This window comes from Astatotilapia calliptera, chromosome 7 (assembly GCF_900246225.1).
Source record: "Astatotilapia calliptera chromosome 7, fAstCal1.2, whole genome shotgun sequence".
In the NCBI taxonomy this organism is placed as follows: Eukaryota; Metazoa; Chordata; class Actinopteri; order Cichliformes; family Cichlidae; genus Astatotilapia; species Astatotilapia calliptera.
The window spans coordinates 10,131,546-10,152,621 of NC_039308.1; the positions used below are offsets into that span (position 1 = coordinate 10,131,546).

Here is a 21,076-nt window from a genome sequence, read left to right on the forward strand (position 1 = left end):
TGAGTTTTCAGGGAGATCTGAAGCCTGGCTTTTGGATTACAGTGATTAGTTGCCCATAATCTGACCTCGTGATATAAAATATTTTTGGCCATGTTTAATCTTAACTTACACCATGCATTATGTGGATGGGATTTGAATGTGTGAAGTAGGCATATTTCTTTTAATCACATTTGAGAACAGAACTGCAGAAATATTTATAAATGGTCTTCTGCAATAACCTTTGCAACTGCCAGGAAAGTTCTAGACTTACTTCATACTTTCCCCAATAACACTTTGTGTAAATGTCAAAAGAAAGATTTCACTGTTTAAATCAGAATCTATTAAAATGGATGAGCAACCATTTTGATTTCTTCATGGTCTGGCTATTTTTGAAGCAAAAAATGACAGCCGTTCTCTGTTTCCTGGTGCTATAATGCGAGGATTTTATGCTTTTCCTTATCATATTTAGCATATTTTCTCACATTAGTTGAAATAAATGTTAATCAATCCATTATATGATTTGTAGACTTAGCGGAACAAATAATGAGTTTACAGTTAGTTGCAGCCTTAATTTTAAAGGAATCTAAATAGTGTGGTCAATAATCATGAATGCAATTTGAAAACTTGAGAAAAGGTCCCACTTTTTAGTGCACAAACTGATATATATTGCACTTACAAGCATGAGGCATGTTAAACTCTAAATAAGTGGTGCATTCACACAGCATTTGCAGCCATCTCAACAGGCCAAAGAGAAAATCATTAACTGCTGAGACGAGTGGCGTTCCAAATGACAAGCTGCTCTGCATTGTTCTGCTTTCCGGCTGCACCCTGGGGTGCACTCAACTCCACAGAAAAAGAGCCAACTCTGGAGCTACTGGAAACAAACAAGCTTGGAGAGGAGGCAAAGTGTTGCGATGAAGAGGCGGTGTGTGCGTGCGCGTTTGTGTGTTTTTGTAAAGAGTCGTAACAGAAACACAGAGTGAGAAGAAAACGAGCGACAGCAGAGGAGAGAAGATCCGGCAAAATAGAAAAAGAAGACAGAGGCAGAGGAGAGTGTTGCATCCATCTCTAACCTTATCAAGAATGTAGGTTTCTGGGCAGGGGGAGGGGCAAGAAGGATATGGAGGAAATTAGGTGAGGAGAGAAGGAAAGGAAAAGGAAGAGACAAAGGATGAAAGGAATTGAATGAATAGCGAGAAAGGTACAGTGGGGTTAAGATGCAGGCGAAGACTTGAACAGTAAAGGAAAAACAAGCAGGCTGAGGATCTAATGAGGGAAGCGCTGACCGCAGGCACATGCGCACGTGCAGAGCAATCACTCAAACCTCTTTGGTCTCGACTTGTTCACCACAATAATAACTCTGGAGTCAATAATATTGGAAAATGAAGAAACGATTAACATTTCAAAGTTGAAGACGTTGCAGAGGACTCAAGAGAAAATGCCAGAATGAGTTCATAGCTGATATCAGGAAGTCAGCCACTCTGAGAGAGTATGGCACATTTCTAACAGGGAGTGAGAGGGTGGAAAAAACAACAATCCAACAGGACCTTTAATCAGAAAATGAAATATGAACACATACATGCATATACAATGAAAACAAAGCTCTCCTCAAATATAGATATGACTGCAGCACAGTTTTATTGTTTGCTTGTTCACTTACAAACACTTTTACTGTAACATCTGTCTTAGCGGACAGTTGCTTGGCTCAAACTCAGCAAACTAGGTTACACCCCTCACAACATCCTTTACACACAAACACAGACAGAATGAGTTTACTAGGGTTCTAGGATACATTGGTGTACTGGTCTTGATCATAATTAGTTTTCCATGGACCCCCTTCTTTACCACCCTATCAGATTATTTAGGTCTGGGTCAGGATTTTGCAGAAGCTGAACTACTTTCTCTCTTTTTTTTTTTACCCTAATAAAGCAGCATCATCAGATCTCCTGGGGAAACATTTACAGCCGCCAAGATGAAAAGTAACCCAATAGTATTGATGAGTTGACCCAAATCAGCACTGCGCTAAGTGCCACTTTTAATGCAGGAAGGCTGCTCAGTTATTAGCTGTCTGATAACAGAAAGGTATTACATCAGGAGTGAGAATACTAAGCAGTGGCTGTAAGGAATGGATCAATAACAATATGGTAGTAAGACTTTCTCATGAATAATTAAATAGCAGTCATAAAATTGGTGTGAGCGTAGCTACTGCACGTTGGACTGACAGTAAAGCCAGGAGTAAAAGTAAAGCTGCCTCTCGACTATAAATGCATGACTTTTATTGGTGATGAAGAGGTGAACAAAGACGCATAAGAGAATATTGCTTAATAAGATGCAATAAAAGTACAGTGAATTTTTTGGATGGGTCATTCAGGAAAGATATGGAAACTGAGCTCAGCGCGTTGAGGCTGCTCCCGGGCTTCCACATTCATCACCAAAGTGTCAAATCTTCCGCCTACTCTACCAAGCCACGAGTATCTGCGCGTAAGTGCGCACTGCACCGGTCCGTACGCGCTGGATGTCTTCATACCCAGCAACCACCCGCCCTGCACCCGCCAAACCGGTGCATTTCCATACTCACATCCAAAATAACGGAGATGCCTCTCCGCGGTTCCGGAGCGAAGAACTGCTCCTGAGCCACGGCCACCTCCTCCTTACTGGAGGCGTACTCCCGGCTGGAGATGTTCTTGTTGTCGCTCATTTTGGTGACGATCCAGCGGACGAGCCCGTCGATTCCACCGGGCTGGGCGCCGCTGTTTCCGGACTGCGCTGCCGTTGCGGACTCGCTGTCCTGACCGGCTACGGGGTTCGGCTGCTCGCGGCTTTCTTGGGCTCGAAGTTTGGCTTGTTCTTTGTTCAGCAGTTTGTGGACTCCGTCCCTACAGTAGCGCGCTGCCTGCTCACACATCCTTTTGCTGCGGAGCGCTCATGCTGCGCTCTATGGGGGGAGAGAGAACCCCCCCCCCCACCCCAGCTCCCCTCTTACATCACAGCACCCACCCCAAATCACATCCACCCCTACAGAGCTACCCTATCTACCCATACGTGCTTGTAGGCGCTGATATTTAACAGCTTTGGAGGTTTAAGTGAGTTTATTACACTTTTTATTTTAGTGTTATTATCAACGCTTTCGTATTTACAAGTGCTAAAATATCTCGCCTCCACTGCTAATACTTTTCTTACAGTGTAAAAACACGGGACTATTTTTTCATGGTGTTGTAAAATAGCAAAGTTGCAGATCACTTTGAACTATCTGAATCTGACTGGAGATCGTGGCACAGTTTATTCCTTCCACAGTGACAACAGGAGGTGTGGGCCATCAGTTATGTGTGGCAATGGGTGGATCAGAGGATTTTCCTCATGGAGTAAAAAGAAGTCATTAGCGGATCAGTGTTATGTGACAGCTCTAACCTTTGGTAATGAGCGACTCCCCCAGCTTTGCCCTTTCCGCTGTACTGTTGTCTTCCCCGTAATGTACCATGTGTTTAACAGCACGCAGGGCAGTCTGGATGAATTCAGTCACATTGCAAAGTTAACAAACAGGTTATCGCGATTACCACAAGGAAGTAAAGTCAGGTATGTTATACATCTTGCCCCATCGCTGGAACATAAGAAAGGGTCAATCACTTGACACGATTGCCCCCATGTGGTAAAAAATGTGCAGTGACGTGCGTGGGCAAGTTTTATATGCAGGATGTATTGAGTTAATTATTAAATATTAACCAACAGATTTGTGACAGCTAGTTATTTAAATCACGCAAATACACAACACATTCTGGCTTGAACATTTTGGCAATTAAATGAGTAACATTCTACAGAAAAATAACAAAACATATAAACATCCAGAAATTAAGGCCTAATTTCTTAAGTGCATTCATGTTTACATCTATAGTCAATCTCTCTGCATGTGCACATGTCTCTAAGATACCTTAATACCCTTCAGATAATAAACCCATGAGTAGGGCCTCCCGTGGCCCTCGGAGTGCCGACTGGAGATGATCAAGCTGTCTGACCATGGTCCTGGAGAGCCGTCTGGAGGAACCTCAAATGACACCAGGATTTTTTGGGTCTCTTCGAATTGAATGTTGCGACCTCTTTTGACAGTCAAATGGGAGTTGTCAGCCTAGACATGAGCAGGGTTCAAGTTACATCAAATCTGAATAAGAGACGTGTAAATGAAACATAAATTGAATCGAAACATTTTATAGATGCTGAAGATGTGAAAGCTGCATCTAAGACAAGCAGGAGCACAATTTGTCTAAACATAAGCCAGGTTGCACCACTCTGCACACTGCAATCTGTTCCAGGCTAAATTTAAATCATCTTGCTCCGTGTTGGCAATGCTGGCAATGAACTCAGTGTAAATATTTAAAGGAAATAAGCCTTAGTAAAGCATCCCTATTTTTAATAAGTGTATTGGCTGCCTGCAGGCTGTTTGTTTTAGAAGGTTGTAACCATCTTCAGCTTTGTTGATAAGACATTTTTAACTTTCCCTCTTTGTTCCGATTGTCTTATAGTGCCGACTTTTGTAAATTCTACTTGCTCTTTACCAGAAGAGAGAACGTGGTGGTCTGCAGGAACACATTCTTGAAGGGGATAATGACGTTCCCAGCGGCTTTGTTGCTGAACAGGCTTTGAGGTTTGGGCGGGGAGACAGAACCCTTGTAGGGGAAAGATGTATTCACCACCAATTACTGAAGACAGCCTTAGCTGGCCTCTCATTTACCCCAGCTGATAAGGCTCGAAACAGACCTCCATACTGGCCTTTGAGCCTGAAGGGAAAACTGGTAATGCGCTGACATTCTTGTCTACAATAAAGGCCGGACGGTCAGTCTGTAGGACAGAGATAACACAAGGTGTTTCCATGAGAGCAAGTAAATCAACTTTTTGTGTTGACGAATTACAGAGAGCAGATAACAAGGAAGCCTCGGTGATGAATGCTGACACTGACCACATGTACAGTACTGTTGATAGAATAAATGTACAGAAAGGGAAGAAAGGGCTATTGTTTTTCCACTTTTTACCTTGCAGCAGTACTCGGTTGTGAAGCGTGAGTAGTTGTTAAACATTACAGTGACAGAGTGGCTGCTGCCCAGCAAAGTATTGAAGTCTACAGATTGCTCTGGTGGTGGGGGCAGAGCTCTGAGTCGAAGTGGCCCAGCTCATTGCTGAACAAAGTCAGACGGGCAGTAGATTCACCTGGATGCAGAGGCATGTAATGAACAGCCAAAGAAACCTGTAAAGAAAAGACACACACACATTATGCCCGTAAGAGTCACACAGTTTTTTTTTTAATGTGATGGCAGATGTACTCATTATCTACCTTGGATTGTCCTGGCACACTGGGCTGAAGTTGGACGATGATGCCACGACATTTACACTCAGTAGTAAGGCAGGCTGTCTGGGTCAGAGGGTTCTCTACTTCAATAGTGGCCAAGGGCACCTGACAAACAGGTCTCCCCAGCTTGATGGTGGACAGGACTCCTGGAGATGTTGCCTTTGAAGATAACGAGGTAGAACAAATACTCACCTGTCTCATCATTAATGAATGTCACCCAAGGATGAAGATAAAAGGATGATGTGAGAACAAGGCTAAAAAAAATAGTTATCCAAGTCTGGATGTGTATGCTTGAGTGAACCTTGGTGTTATACTGTCCCTCTGTGTATGTTAAAAAAAAAAAAAAAACATGTCATAGTCCCTCTTAGCATGGGCAGGGACATCAATAAACTTGATTTCCTTGAGGGACACTGTAGCATCTGGCTTGTCAGGCTTCATTGTCTCTAGACGAACAAGGAACCTGAGAACACAGATGAGGACACTCATGGCTCTGTTATACATCTGTTGCATAATTTGCCAGGAACTATGGATTTCTATATTAGCACCGAAAAAGCTTTGCTTAACTGGGATCCTTTCCTACACTTTACTTTTTATTTTCTACAAGAAAATTTCAACATGTAAAATTTTGTGTGTCCATCTCAGTTTAGACAACACAGTTGAAACTAGTTGGTGATTTAGCTGCTAAGGAGAGAGATATCACTTAAGAGCAGCTCAAGTGTAAATAGTTCCCGACTAAGTGTTTACCCCTGGTGCCTAGAGAGCCAGTTGTGCACAGGGAGCAACACTGTGTGGTGAGTTTTAGCAGGTAGCTCATGCCCAATAGTGTTCTCTGCCACAGGAGGATCGGCAGCTCCCTGCAAGGTGTACAGCACGCCTGCCCCATCAGGAAAGGCAAAAAAGGCAGATCCCTGAGGCAAGAGAAAGGATAAACAGAGACTAATTAAATTGTTATAGTTACATAGATAGTGTTATTATCTGTAACCTTTTCGATATTAAAAAAGTATTAAATATACCCAGTTTTTCAAATAAATGATAGATTCTATTTAGATGATGGCTCTTCTACCTGGTGTGTTTTTTCCAGGAGCAGTCATAGTCATAGATCGGTAGAACTCCAATGCTTGCCCTCAATGACAGGTTTGATGGTGCAACACTGGATTGTGGGGTTGGGGACAGACAGGGTCTGTGTGTGGGAGCACTTACATTACAAGTAGTATTTGATATGGGAAGATAAACTCATTATATCATCTTGTTACATTGGATGTTGTCAGGGAGAGAAATCTGATCAAGCGTAGGGTTTTATCTCAAACACAGAAATTAATCTTTGCATTTATGATAAAATCAGATTGCCTGTAACTCATTCTCAAGATAACATAACATGAGAAATTTCCTAAAGCCTTTTCTCAGAACTACTCAGCTAATTGAAACTGACTAATAGTTTTTACAAATCCTTAAATCTGTCAGCAGCTGCTGCCTGTTCCAAATGAGCCGAATCAATGTCTCTCATTACCTGATGCTGGCCTCTAACCAGGCCCAAGTAGTCACAGTGCTGACAAGGCACCTTTTAGATTGTATTCCCTCTGGAAAAGCCTCAAAATCAATACCCAGATAACTAATCTTTTAGCTTTGCTGAGTGCAAAAAGCTTTCAGTTATGCTGTTGTATCTGTGATACATTCAGAATAAAATCATCATCAACTTAAAACAGCAAATATGTTATTGTTTTCATCATATTAGTCAACACTGTACTTTTCCCTTTGGCACAAATATAGTGCAGAATGGTGAAAAAAAGAGTCAAACCTCTTTGCTAGTGGAGGCCGCGATGCAGGAGCCAGTGACACAGAGGCAAAAGTCGTTTGGAAAGGGAACCTCCATTCCTGGACAGATATATACATTAGGTGGCATGATGCATAACTCTGCAGGAAAATCCTCTGTTTTCCACTTAAACCTGTTAAGGAAAAAAGCAAACAGGCAGAAATATATGCAGCTATAATATGTGAAGCATTGTGATAACTGCAGTAACACAATATTGATGTTTCTGAGTGAAGATGTGTTTGTCACTGCTGTCTAATCTTACTGGGCACCAGTGTCACCAGTATTCATCGTAACATTCTTCTTCCTGATCTGGGAACGTTGGGACTACAGCTCCAAAGTAGCTCTCTTCTAGCTGGACTTTGACATCCTGGTAGTTTTACATGAAATAAATTAAGACTATATGATATACAGAGCTAACATTCTTGCTTATAATATAGCATATGGCATATATAGCAAGTCCTACTTTGTTATAGTATTACTGTTAACATTCAGAATTCATTAGAACTTTTCTCTTTCTGTTTTAAAGGAACTGTGTAAAAACGTACTCCCGATTAGACTTTCGACTACATGATTACAGTATCCAGGGCTGGACTGGGACAAAAAAATCAGCCCGGGCATTTTGACTAGTGACCGGCCCACCATGGTATTATGGGAAAAGCCATAAAACCTTTATAATAAACTTAAACCTACACCATCCTCCCTATTCTGGTATTCTAAACAGTACTTAGCAAAAATATAAAACAACCTAATTTATAATTACATATACCTAACTAATAGGGTTGCCAACTCCCAGCAAAAAAAGAAAAGAAAAAAAATAGGGAACCACTCCCCCACCCTCTGCCTCAAGATGCTCAATTGACAAAACCAATTTTAATTTAATGCACGTATAAAACAAATGCACAGAAATCTATTATTTTTCTCCAGTTATTAAATAGATTCAACATCTTTCTTCAGCAGAATTGCAGACTTCATAGATGGTACCTTCCCAAAGGATAGAATACTATAACTTAGGGTATATACTAGACTTAATATTTACTGAATACAATAATGGATTTCTATACATTTTACATAATATGAAAACTTTGGTTGTAAGATTCAGATAATTATTTATTAAAAGCTAGACATTTTAAATGAGAATAAGAAAGAAAAGTATTTCTTTGTGCCCCCCTCTCCCTGTTAATGCCCTACCTGCCCCCCTGGCAAAACTTTGCTAGACCCGCCCCTGCACAGTTACCAGCTGTCAGCTACCTAAAAAAGGATCCTGGTGTTATTTGTCTCTCAGAAACAGTTCATAACTTCCCTTCAACTCGTTCATGTCACCTAAAAGGTAAACCTGTTTCTCCATCACCTGTTCAGCTCTGATGATTCAGTAAGGACATCTCCTGGTTTCATCTTCATGTTTCCCTCTCACCACATATACAAACCGACATCATGACCGGCAGCTTTACAGCTGTGGCTCCAGCAAACATCAGCTGATACTAGAAATTAATATTAAATAAATTCTAACAACAGCTGATCAAGCTTAAACGTGCTGCTGTTGTTTAGCGCGACATCCGCCGGTTTCCTCTTCCTGGCGCAGAGAGAAAAGCCGATCAGCTGATCATTGATCAGTTTCATGATTGAATTAGCAACTTTCTAGCTGAAGTCGTACGTGAGAAATCACGTTGCTTTTCACCTAAACTTTAAAGTTCGACTCTGGGCTGTAATTGGTCCAGCCCAGAGTCGATCATGACCAACTGGCCAATCCACCACTATTCATTTATACCGTTAAAAAAAAAAGAAAAGAAATAAAACCCCATCGGCCCATAAAAATGAAAAATCACGAGCGCCCACCGGGCAAGTGCCCGGTATGCCCGATGGCCAGTCCAGCCCTGACAGTATCTGTATTTAACAGGCTACCTGGCAGGAACCTTGGATGGTCAGCAGGGGGTGCAGGAGTCCTACAAACTTCAGCTCAGCAGTGAAGGGAGGAACGCGCTGATGAGGTGAGAAATGGATCTGAACAGCACATGAACCCCTGCTCAACTTCAGCGGCAGTTCACCTGCTGGACTGAAATATAGATCCTGGAAGACAGGGTGACATTAAGTGTTGCTTTAGTGTCCCACTGTTTATGTGTGCGTTGTCTGTGTTGTCTGTTTGCATACCTTTTGATTAACTGGTTTATCTGTGCTGAGCATCAGGGTGCACGAAGGCTACCAGAACCACCTGCTTTTCCCCCTTTTGACCCATTTTCAGAGGACCCAGTTTCACCTTCTTTTGCCTTGGATCCTCAACTTCCAGCTAGGACATAAAGATATCAAATACATATAGATTTTGATATATTTTAAAATCAAATTATGAAGTCAAATGGAGAGGCTCGGCAGAACATAATTAAGACAGTGAGGAAGGAGAAATCTAAAAGTACAACATCAATACAGTGATCCCGTGGAAAGCTTGATGGTATTAAAACTGTATGTTTCAGGTTACGCTTCATTCATATAAATATATGTTACAATATTACCCCAAAACTTCCCTCTTAACCCAGTTTCATTAGTGGTGCATATTCAACCAACGTTACTTACTATTGCACTCATGTAGTCTTTCTCCCCTTGATCTCGATGCCTTGGCCAAGTATGTCCACCTGTTTCGTGACACAGCTGTCTAAGGTGAAGGAGGGTTTCATGATACTGACGTGGCTCACTTATCTCCATTAAACCACCAGCCGACAAAACATCTGGCTGGAAGTTCATCTGAAGGACGTCAGTGTTCTTGAACTGGCACTGGAGGCTGAGGAGTGGGAAGGCCAGGAAGTTAGTTTTAGACTGTCAAAATTTTTGAGCTCATGTATTGTTAATACATCAAAAACTGAGACCGTTAATTACAACATTAATTAATTGGGATAAGAAACAGGAAATTGAAAGACTCTATTGTTTCTGGATCCTCCAGGTGACGTAGCTTCCCTGTTGTGGGAAGCTTGGGACAAGATTATGTGACAAGTAGCTGCAGCCACTGTGAAGTGCATCAGACATCAATTATTCAGTTACTGGAATCAACTGGAAAAAAATGTGAATGTGCATATGTTCCAATTTAACCACTATCCAAATGTCATGCATTGTGTTTGCTGCCCTCTATGAAAGGAATTAAAGACCAGGAGTCGGTCCAGTCAGAAAAGGTTACCAGCTAACAAGCCAGGCAAGAGTGTGAAAACAGCAGCATTTTGAAGAGCCTTTGCTTGAAGAATCTTTAAACTCTTTAACTGTATAATTTAATGAATGAATTGTCAAAAAGTGCTCATTTGAAAGTACCTAAAAACATATTTTTGGTCCTTTTTTGTTTGTTTCTTTGTTTGGTTGCTTGTTTTTTAATTAAACTGTCACAGTGAACTGCTAAATTTGAATTGACTGACACTGAAACAGGGGAAAACCAAAGACTGGACACACCCGGTGTGCCTTTCGTCTGTGCTCCTTAACAGAAGGAGCACATGCCAGGACAATAAAAGAAGTACTTCCTAAAACTGAACTTTGTAAAGGAGAATTTAAGACTGGGTACTGCAGCCTTTTATATCAAAGGTAAATGTTGGCGCATGCTTCACCTAATGAGATAAACCAAGAGAGGGATGTGCATTACAAAGAACTGCTTAGAAAGAAGAATTTGATATTGTCACAAGTGACAGGTTCAAAATGTTTGCAGCTCAGCAAATCAGAAAATAAATCATTCAAAACTTAGTTCTACTAGATAATCTATTTTTAAGGTCTCACTTGAATATGGTAACGCGATTACAATAAAAATGATCACCTGAAGTGTAAGGTGTTTTCCTTTTTATTCTTTTCAATAGGTAAATAAGGGTATACTCCAGTAACATCACACTCTGTCAGTATGAATTTTTATTTTGGACTAAATAAATGTTGCTGTTCCTTTAAAGCACATTACCTCAGTAAAAATTCACACTAGCAAATGCTCTGGTGAAAAAAAAATAGCTTCAATGCTAGCTTGTTGTGGTTTTGTAACCAACTACTGCTGCAGTGCTCTGGGAACTGTTAGTTCTAAGTTCACTTCTATAATGAATCTTGAAAACTTGGACACCAGAAAATTAAAGGTGGATTGCTCTGAAATCCCCACCTGTGATGTGTCATGTGACTGTCATGTTTTAAGTTCGCATTTAAAGGAAGCTGACTATAAATGTGGCTATGTGCTCATTTCATTTGTTTCATTACAGTGTGCTGACCTTCCCAAAGTCCAGAATTTCTTGGTGGTTGGGGACAATGTTTTTGAGGCCCCCCCTCATAGTGAAACAATGTGACTTCTCTTCACCCTCGCATATCCTCACAGGAAAGTGTGAAGGACACTACTAATGGCAACCTGCACCAAAAATTTCACAACAAAATGCTATGAGGGAGAAAACAAAGCTATCTGTATATATGAAAGTATTTAAATTTAATTAGGTTCAGTGTCATTAACCTGTCTGTTGGGGGGGCACTGTGCCAGCCATGGGCCACAAAACACATTGATGAAGGAACCACAGAGAAATGCAATGGGTCTTCCTCTCCATTCACAAGACTGACGGCCTATTCCACTTTTTGTCCTTCACAAGCACATGAGCACAATTCAAAATAACTTACAGAGTTCAATAGAATCACTCTTCAAAATAAACGTAACCAATAAAAGTAAAATAAGAAAATACTAGGAGAGCACACTGATCCCTGCATAAAATAAGGTTTAGATTTATTATGTCTGTATGTGTGTGCGGGGCTCAACTATATTTACCAACAAGCAGTTCCCCAAAGGCAAGGTGAGGTCTGCCGAGATAGGTGAGTGGTTCTCTAGCAGTGCCCACACACTGGAAGGGAACAGACAGTGATGGGTTCTCAGTCACAAAAGTCCAGAATGACTCCACTGCATCCAGCTGCTCAGCAACATATTCAAAACACATCTGCAGACAAGGACAAAGCAGATATTCATACATGACTATCACTTCAAGAAAAAGATGAGGAAGAGGTGTGAGACGAATAAAGATGAAGAAGAGCAGAGGAGTTGTGACAGAAAAAAAAAGAAAAAAAAAGAGAAATAAAGATTGACTAATACAGCATACTGTGTGAGATTGGGAGAGATACAGTATATTATTAGACACAGTCATTGCTGTAGGGACTGAAGCTGTTTCACTGTGCGAATTTCTATTTTTACTTGTCTAAGGAACTTGGAAAGAAAAGCGTCTGGACTTCTTTAAGTTGCTTGAAGACGTTTCACCTCTCATCCAAGAAGCTTCTTCAGTTCTAGGGTCAAATGGTTCTGTGAAAGGGAATAGGGTGAATCAGCTGTCTATGGTTGTATGGTATTTGGAGTTATAAGTATTTATATCTCATATGTGACCATTTCTAGGTGTTAGTTTGGCATTATATTATTAGGAAAATGAATATAGTGACTTTTGATCACATACAGTTTATGATTACTATGAAAAAGTATTTGAAAACTATACACCAGCCTGGTTCCATCATGTAAAATTTCAGTCTTTCAGTCTTCTACTTTTTTGATGGTTTACCTGTGGTGAAAAGCAGATATGAGGTCCACTAGGTGTCCACTCAAACCTCACCGCCTGGTTGCTGCTGTGGTTGGCCATTGCAAAACCTTCTTGGTATTTAAAGTTTACAGTCACCAAAACTCAGCACCTCATAATTACCTGTGAAAGATAATGTGGGCATTCATGAAAGGTTACAAGCTTCTGTTTTACTAGATTACAAGACTTACAGTTCAAACGATCTCTGTCCTCCCCTCTGCTCATACCTTCTTCATCATCTTTCTGATCCATGACCTGCTGATGTTTTCCAGAGAGACGATTTCCAAATAAGTGTCTCGTTTCACTTGTATTGTGGTATCGCTCCGCTGGTTGTCCTTCACTTGCAGTGAAATTTTCACCTTGACACTCAGGTGTCTGTCAGAGCAGAAGGTGATCTGGAACTCCACCTGTTCATTAACATTCAGCGTCAGGTTGGCTCTTTGCACCACATTATGCGCTGGAGAGGAAAAATGTCAAAAATAAGAAATCGCTGTGTTTATTGTGCAACATAAAAATGGAATATTGTTTTAAAACTCAAGCCAAATGATAGGCTAAAGATAGATTCAAGTATATTTTCCATGCAATAATAGAAGTGGAAAAAAACAGAAGAAACCAAGTCAACATCAATATATTAAAATAACTTAGGTGTCAGTAAAGAAAGTATACTGGTTTAAAGTGTACAAGTGAACACTGGAATATGATGAGGCTAATTAAGAGTTTTTGTACTCTAATGATATTGTCTCCAAATTTCAGTCAGGCTTCAGGAAAAAACACAGTACTAACACTGCCACTATGAAAGTGATAAATGATATTATTGTGGCACTTGATAAGAAATTGTACTGTGCGTCACTCTTTATTGACCTCTCAAAAGCTTTTGACACTGTTGATCATGCAGTCCTAAAAAACAGACTGCTCAGCCTTGGATTGTCAGAACATGCATTAGCGTGGTTCTCAAATTATCTGAAAAATAGAACCCAGTGCATTAAACTTGAAGGTCTTTGTTCTAAATTTGTTGCTGTCCACAAGGGGGTGCCACAGGGCTCAGTTTTGGGTCCCCTTCTGTTCCTTTTATATATCAATGACTTGGGTCAAAATGTCTCAGACACAAATTTGCATTTTTATGCTGACGACACAGTTATTTACTGTTATGGATCATCTCTTGCTCAGGCCATTGAAACTTTACAGAAAGCCTTTGTTGCTTTCCAGCATTCACTTATTCAGCTAAAATTAGTTCTCAATGCTGACAAGACTAAGCTAATGTTGTTTTCCAAGTCAAAGAAGGTCCCGGAGCCTATTCCAGTGGTGTCCACCCTTGAAGGAAATGTCATAGAGATAGTTCATGAATATAAATACCTTGGTGTCTGGATTGATGACTCCTTCACCTTTAAACCACATATAGAGAGACTAGTAAAGAAACTGAGACTTAAACTTCGTTTTTTCTTCCGTAATAAACAGTGCTTTTCTTTTGCAGTAAAAAAACGTCTTGTCACTGCAACCTTTTTATCTGTGTTAGATTATGGTGACATTCTGTATATGAACGCTTCTTCTTCATGTCTTCTAATGTTGGACACGATGTATCATGCTTCCTTGAGGTTTATTACCAATTGTAAATACCTGACCCATCACTGTGATTTGTACTTAAGAGTAAAATGGCCTTCTTTGGCCATTAGAAGACAGGGGCATTGGTACACTTTTATTTACAAAGCTATGCTTGGATTGCTGCCTCCTTATATTTGTACTTTGGTCACAAGGACAAATAGTGGTTCTTACTCCTTGCGCTCAAATGATCAGCTGCTGTTGTCTGTTCCCCTTGTCCGCACAGAGCTGGGTAAGAAAGCCTTTGTCCACTCTGCGCCTTTTTCATGGAACATGTTACAGAAAGACTGGAAACTAACTGAATTGTTGTCTTTAAATGTTTTTAAAACTAAACTCAAAGGCCTACAGGCTGCCTCAATAATGTGTAATTGTTTTGTGTAATTTTAACTTTGTTTGTTCGTATGTATTTGTCTTGAAATGTGCTGCCTCTTGACCAGGACTCCCTTGAAAAAGAGGTCTTTGATCTCAACGGGACATTCCTGGTTAAATAAAGGTTAAATAAAATAAAAATAAAATTAATTACTATTATAGGTTTTTCACATAGAAAGGCTTACCCACTAGTTTTCAGTGCATTTGTTGAACTAAAATAAGATTAAATTTGATCTAAAGTGTTGCAAATAGTTCAGTTCAGATCACCATTAGATGATACTGAGCAGGCAAACTTCACGGTCTAAAATGTTGGTGATTCAGTGAACAGGGTTGTATTAAAACTGTTTCAGCTTTGTTTTCAGAAAGCCAAAGTAAAATGACTGTAAAAACACACGGTTTTCATAGGCTGGCTTCTTTACTGTGCTGTTGCTACTCTGAATAATGTACCACAGTGAACAGGCCTTAATTCTGAACCTCAGTAATAACACTAACAATACTTAATGGGAAGGGAACAAGGCACAAATTAAAGTAATATTAACCTCTTTATTTGTGCATGAGCTCCTATTAATTAATTAAATGAAGAGGAGATGCAGTTTATTGTAGGCAGATTCGAGCTTTACCTGAGGGAAGCTGTGTGGAGTTAATGGAGATGTTATTACTCCCAAGACCAGCTTTGAGGTTGAACACACCATGTTTATCCAGCATGTCAATCTGGACCTACACACAATTTCAGAAAGTACATTTATTCACAAAAGTCTACCAAGCCTGTGTTACGCTCATGAGTGTGTTGTAAAGATTTCATGTATTTATATCTTGGTTTTCTTGTATTTAAAGCAAGTAAACAGATAAAAAAAAATTGTAAGAACTGAACTCATCTCATCTCACCTCACCTCGCACATTTCCATTATTTAACAGCACCAGAGACAGTGTATGTCTACACCCAACAAGTACCCAGCCTGAAGTGCAACACTGGGCCTCCTTCAGTGTTCCTCAGAGCTGGCCGTACCGCACAAACACTGGTGCCTTATCCTAGAAGCTCAAACTGCAGCACCCTGTTCCTAATGGTGGGTGTCATTCTGAATGCAGCAGAGTAAAGAAAGCATGAAGTCAGCAGGAGCAAACAAGAGATGCTACTACTAAGTAAGAGAGTGCCAAGAGAGGTGACTATCCATAGGAAGAGTAAAGACAACACCACAGTAGCAGTCACATAGTTGTTTACCTGCTACTTTCCTCCACTTGGGCCTCAAACACAGCACTGTGTAAGTGCTGTGTTTGAGGTGTGAAGGTAACAACAGCAAAGGCGTACCACTGGCTGGGAAAGCTCAGTGTTGTTGTAGGCATATCACACACCTCGATTTGTCCAATTAACTAAAAAATACATTATCTTTTAGATGATTTGATCACATTTCTTTATACTGTACCACAATGAGAGATAGTCCTGTAAACATTTATCCATGAGACTTTAAATGCCTCACCTTGGGCCCAACACTTTTGATGGCTAAGATGAGCACACAGGGAAACTTGCTGCTGTTGGCGAGTTTGAAGCAAGCTTGGCTGGTTTGAATTTTGTTGAAGGTAAATCTGTTTTCATCCTGTACAAAGAAGGATTCAGCATTGCAAAACTGCTCAGAGGAAAGCTGGCTACTTCTGGGGCACAGATGGTTTTCCTCAAGGATGGAGGCCATGTCTAACACTATGCCTGGAAACAAAAAGCGAAAACAGAGATAAATTATCCGTTAAAGCAACAGTAGTCAAAGAGCAATGAGCTTAAATTCATTGACAAATACCATTTTCATTCACTTTTACTTTTGATGTAGAGCCCTTTAAATCCGCCTGCAGTGAGCATAGAACTGACTCTGGTCAAGTTCACCAATCAATTGAGAATTGATTGGTGAAAATGTTTGGTTACCAGGCTAACGGTGGTTCCTTGAAAAATGAGCACTGTGTTGTCAGAAGAAATTTGCATATTTTAATGAGACACTGAGGAAGCTTTCAATGAGAACAAAAATAACAAAATTAATCTAATTTAATGTCAAACAGCACAATCAGTGGATGGACTGTTTGCTTGGTGAAAAAAAGAGAAAAAGGAAACACCAAAGACAGTTTTGGTGTTTAAATATTTATATTATAAATATTTTACAAAACAATTAGAAAATATAATATATAAATATTTTTGTGATCAGATTCACAGACCTTTTCAAAGCACACTTTGATTTGATAGTCATTAACAGGAACTATGGGGTTGAAACCAATTATATTAATCGTGGCTCAGTTTCTGTAATTACAGTTATTGTTTTTTCTAATATATCTCAAAATCACTTTTTCTTTTTGTCCCTTGTTCTGCTGTAACAAGCGTGGGATTAAATAAAGACCTGCGTGTGATGCTGTGAAATAGTGTTTCTCTTGTGCAAAAACTCAAATGAGTTTGATCAATTAAAACACAAAAAAAATCAGGACTGTTTTATGATTATTCATGATTTAATTACACAAGGCTGAATAATCTCAAAATGACAAACAGTGCAATTATGGCCAAAACAAATACACAGGGTAACGTGTTATCCTCCATCACTGCTGTAAAATTCACCAGTAGTTTCTCAACTGTAGAAAATTCTGGAAAGACTCTTGTCGCGCTGGAAAGACTAGACCTCCCTGAAAGGTTTTTTCCTGTTATTGTGTTAAAAACAAAACAAAAAGCCCCAAATTATTAGGATTACATTAACACTTAATCATTAACATTATGAAAACTATAATGCTTCAGCACTATAAACTTCTTTTCACGGACAACGGGGGAGGTATTTCAGAGTTAGTAGTGGGTCAAAATATCTCTTCGTAATTAACTAACTCATCAAATCTCGGGAATATACAATTTTGAAAGCCCAGAAACTATATTATCAGACAAACCTTTTTGACAGGAGAAAAAAAATTAATAAACAAATGTTTGCATGAAAAAAAAAAAGAATTCTACTTAATGACAGCTAAAAGAACGATTTAATTACTATACACTCATGGGCAGTATATATCTATATCTATAATAAAAACAATTCAATTCAATTCAATTCAATTTTATTTATATAGCGCCAAATCACAACATAAGTCGCCTCAAGGCGCTTCATAGATACAGAGAAAAACCCAACAATCATATGACCCCCTATGAGCAAGCACTTTGGCAACAGTGGGAAGGAAAACCTCCCTTTTAACAGGAAGAAACCTCTGGCAGAACCAGGCTCAGGTAGGGGCGGCCATCTGCTGCGACCGGTTGGGGTGAGAGAAGGAAGACAGGATAAAAGACATGCTGTGGATGAGAGACAGAGGTTAATAACAGATATGATTCAATGCAGAGAGGTCTGTTAACACATAGTGAGCGAGAAAGGTGACTGGAAAGGAAAAACTCAATGCATCATGGGAATCCCCCAGCAGCCTATGTCTATTGCAGCATAACTAAGGGAGGATTCAGGGTCACCTGGTCCAGCCCTAACTATATGCTTTAGCAAAAAGGAAAGTTTTAAGCCTAATCTTGAAAGTAGAGATAGTGTCTGTCTCCCGAATCCAAACTGGAAGCTGGTACCACAGAAGAGGGGCCTGAAAACTGAAGGCTCTCCCTCCCATTCTACTTTTAAATATTCTAGGAACAACTAGTAGGCCTGCAGAGCGAGAGCGAAGTGCTCTAATAGGGTGATATGGTACCTGATTATTTAAGACCTTGTATGTGAGGAGCCGGATTTTGAATTAAATTCTGGATTTAACAGGAAGCCAATGAAGGGAAGCCAAAACAGGAGAAATATGCTCTCTCTTTCTAGTCCCTGTCAGGACTCTTGCTGCAGCATTTTGGATTAGCTGAAGGCTTTTCAGTGAGTTTTTTGGACATCCTGATAATAATGAATTACAGTCGTCCAGCCTGGAAGTAATAAATGCATGAACTAGTTTTTCAGCGTCACTCTGAGACAGGATATTTCTAATTTTAGAGATGTTGCGCAAATGGAAGAACGCAGTCTTACATATTTGTTTAATATGTGCATTGAAGGACATGTCCTGGTCAAAAATGACTCCAAGGTTCCTCACAGCGTTACTGTAGGCCAAGGTAATGCCATCCAGAGTAAGAATCTGGTTAGATACCATATTTCTAGGCTTTTCAGGGCCGAGTACAATAACCTCAGTTTTATCTGAATTAAGAAGCAGAAAGTTAGCGGCCATCCAGGTCTTTGTCTTTAAGACATTCCTGCAGTTTAACTAATTGGTGTGTGTTATCTGGCTTCATGGACAGATAGAGCTGGGTGTCATCTGCATAGCAGTGAAAATGTATGCTATGTCTTCTAATGATACTGCCTAAGGGAAGCATGTATAATGTAAACAGAATTGGTCCTAGCACTGAACCCTGTGGAACTCCATAATTAACCTCAGTGTGTGAAGAGGACTCTCCATTTACATGCACAAATTGGAGTCTATTAGATAGATAAACCACTGCAGTGCAGTACCTGTAATACCTACAGCATGTTCTAATCGCTCTAATAGGATATTATGGTCGACAGTATCGAATGCTGCACTGAGGTCTAGCAGGACAAGCACAGAGATGAGTCCACTGTCAGAGGCCATAAGAAGATCATTTGTAACCTTCACTAAAGCTGTTTCTGTGCTGTGATGAACTCTGAAACCTGACTGAAACTCTTCAAATAAACCATTCCTCTGCAGATGATCTGTTAGCTGTTTGACAACTACTCTTTCAAGGATTTTTGATATGAAAGGAAGGTTGGAGATTGGCCTATAATTAGCTAAGACTGCTGGGTCTAGAGATGGCTTTTTGAGTAAAGGTTTGACTACAGCTAGCTTGAAGGCCTGTGGTACATAGCCGATCATTAGAGATAGGTTGATCATATTTAAGATCAAAGAATTAATTAATGGCAGGACTTCTTTGAGCAGTTTTGTAGGAATGGGGTCTAAAAGACACGTTGATGGTTTGCAGGAAATAATTATTGAAGTTAACTCAGAAAGATCAATTAGAGAAAAAGAGTCTAACTTAACATCAACGGTACTAAAAGTAGCTGTAGATAATATTACATCTGTGGGATGATTATTGGTAATTTTTTCTCTAATGATAAAAATTTTATTTGTGAAGAAGTTCATGAAGTCATTACTAGTTAACGTTAAAGGGATGGTTGGCTCAACAGAGCTCTGACTTTTTGTCAGCCTGGCTACAGTGCTGAAGAGAAACCTGGGGTTGTTCTTATTTTCTTCAATCAGTGATGAATAGTAAGATGTTCTGGCTTTGCGGAGGGCTTTCTTATAAAGCTGTCACGGCTGCCGAGGCGAGCCGTGTGGAATAAATGAGGATCCAAGCGCAGGCAGTCGTAGAGGAGTGAAGGTGATTTATTGAACACAAAAAAAAAAAAAAAAAAAAGTGGACAAACAGCAAACGGGGCTCGAACTAAACTAAACTGGGAAACAACTAAACTACAGAGCACAAACCTGAATGAAAACGAGCAGAGGAGGATGACGATGAACAGCAGGGAGAAGCCACGGTGGATACACAGACTGACACTGAGTAATACAGACAAACCGGCAACAGGCAGGAGAACACACAGGGCTTAAATACACACACCAGTAATCAGGGGATGAGAGACAGGAGGGCAACACAGCTGGGAGGAATCTGGGCTGACGGGACAGGGGAAACGTAAACTGATCACACTCACATACGACACGGACCTTCACAATAAAACAGGAAACTCAGATACATGGAACCAGACAAGACATTTAACTAAACAGACAGATTCACAAACAGATGGGGAGACACCATAGACAGACAGGTACAGACGCAGACTTAGAGGCAGATCGAAAATAACACAGAACTTAAACAATCATCATCTAGAAAATGATAACAAACTAAAAGCGCTGGGTCACCGACCCAGGACCATGACAGTACCCCCCCCCTCAAGGGCTGGCACCAGACAGCCCAGCAGAAACGAAAAAAACGGACCAAAACAAAACTGTCACAGATTGCCGAGGCAAGCCGTGTGGGATTGTAGGAAAGGACCAAAAAGGCAGCAGCTCTGGTGCAGGTGAGTGTTTATTTACAGCAGTGGGTACAAACAGCAACGGGGTGTGAACATGAAACCGAAAACCTAAACTGGGTAAACTAACAACACAAACCAGGAATTACGGTGCAGGGAGATCCGGGGAAATACACATGAAGAGACGCAGGGAGACCAAGAGGAAACAACACAGACGAACCAGCGATTACCAAGACAGAAAATACAACTTAAATACACTCAGAGAACACAGGGAGATTACACACAGGTGGGAGACACAGCTGGGAGTGATTAACATGACGAGACCAGGGAGGCAAACTGAAAACACTCACATAAGACGCAGACCTTCACAATAAAACAGGAACACACGGGGGGGGGGGGGGAACAGGGTAAACACCAATTAGAGAACAGAACCAAAATCGAAGAGAAAACACAA

The 21,076-nt window shown here is 40.3% G+C and overlaps 2 protein-coding genes across 2 annotated transcripts in view; both read right to left on the reverse strand.

Moving 5' to 3' along the window:
- Positions 1–2,936, reverse strand: part of necab2 (N-terminal EF-hand calcium binding protein 2) — a 151,684-nt gene extending 148,748 nt beyond the window's left edge. The window contains exon 1 of the mRNA XM_026172965.1: positions 2,558–2,936. Coding sequence (XP_026028750.1) covers positions 2,558–2,884 — 327 coding nt within the window. The 5' untranslated portion in view covers positions 2,885–2,936. The remainder of the gene's footprint in view (positions 1–2,557) is intronic.
- A 959-nt stretch (positions 2,937–3,895) lies between these two features.
- LOC113027274 (hydrocephalus-inducing protein) overlaps positions 3,896–21,076 on the reverse strand; it is a 75,905-nt gene continuing 58,724 nt past the window's right edge. The window contains 35 exon segments of the mRNA XM_075410379.1: positions 3,896–4,099; positions 4,527–4,604; positions 4,606–4,809; positions 5,001–5,125; positions 5,128–5,212; positions 5,300–5,476; positions 5,478–5,532; positions 5,617–5,645; positions 5,648–5,774; positions 6,059–6,229; positions 6,386–6,422; positions 6,425–6,494; positions 7,110–7,257; positions 7,387–7,445; positions 7,447–7,491; positions 9,024–9,188; positions 9,270–9,315; positions 9,317–9,405; positions 9,695–9,776; positions 9,778–9,926; positions 11,083–11,223; positions 11,330–11,426; positions 11,428–11,466; positions 11,568–11,606; positions 11,608–11,686; positions 11,869–12,034; positions 12,641–12,746; positions 12,748–12,778; positions 12,883–12,906; positions 12,909–13,112; positions 15,241–15,337; positions 15,506–15,571; positions 15,573–15,696; positions 15,840–15,988; positions 16,096–16,319. Of these exon segments, the coding sequence (XP_075266494.1) occupies positions 3,896–4,099; positions 4,527–4,604; positions 4,606–4,809; positions 5,001–5,125; positions 5,128–5,212; positions 5,300–5,476; positions 5,478–5,532; positions 5,617–5,645; positions 5,648–5,774; positions 6,059–6,229; positions 6,386–6,422; positions 6,425–6,494; positions 7,110–7,257; positions 7,387–7,445; positions 7,447–7,491; positions 9,024–9,188; positions 9,270–9,315; positions 9,317–9,405; positions 9,695–9,776; positions 9,778–9,926; positions 11,083–11,223; positions 11,330–11,426; positions 11,428–11,466; positions 11,568–11,606; positions 11,608–11,686; positions 11,869–12,034; positions 12,641–12,746; positions 12,748–12,778; positions 12,883–12,906; positions 12,909–13,112; positions 15,241–15,337; positions 15,506–15,571; positions 15,573–15,696; positions 15,840–15,988; positions 16,096–16,319 (3,731 nt within the window).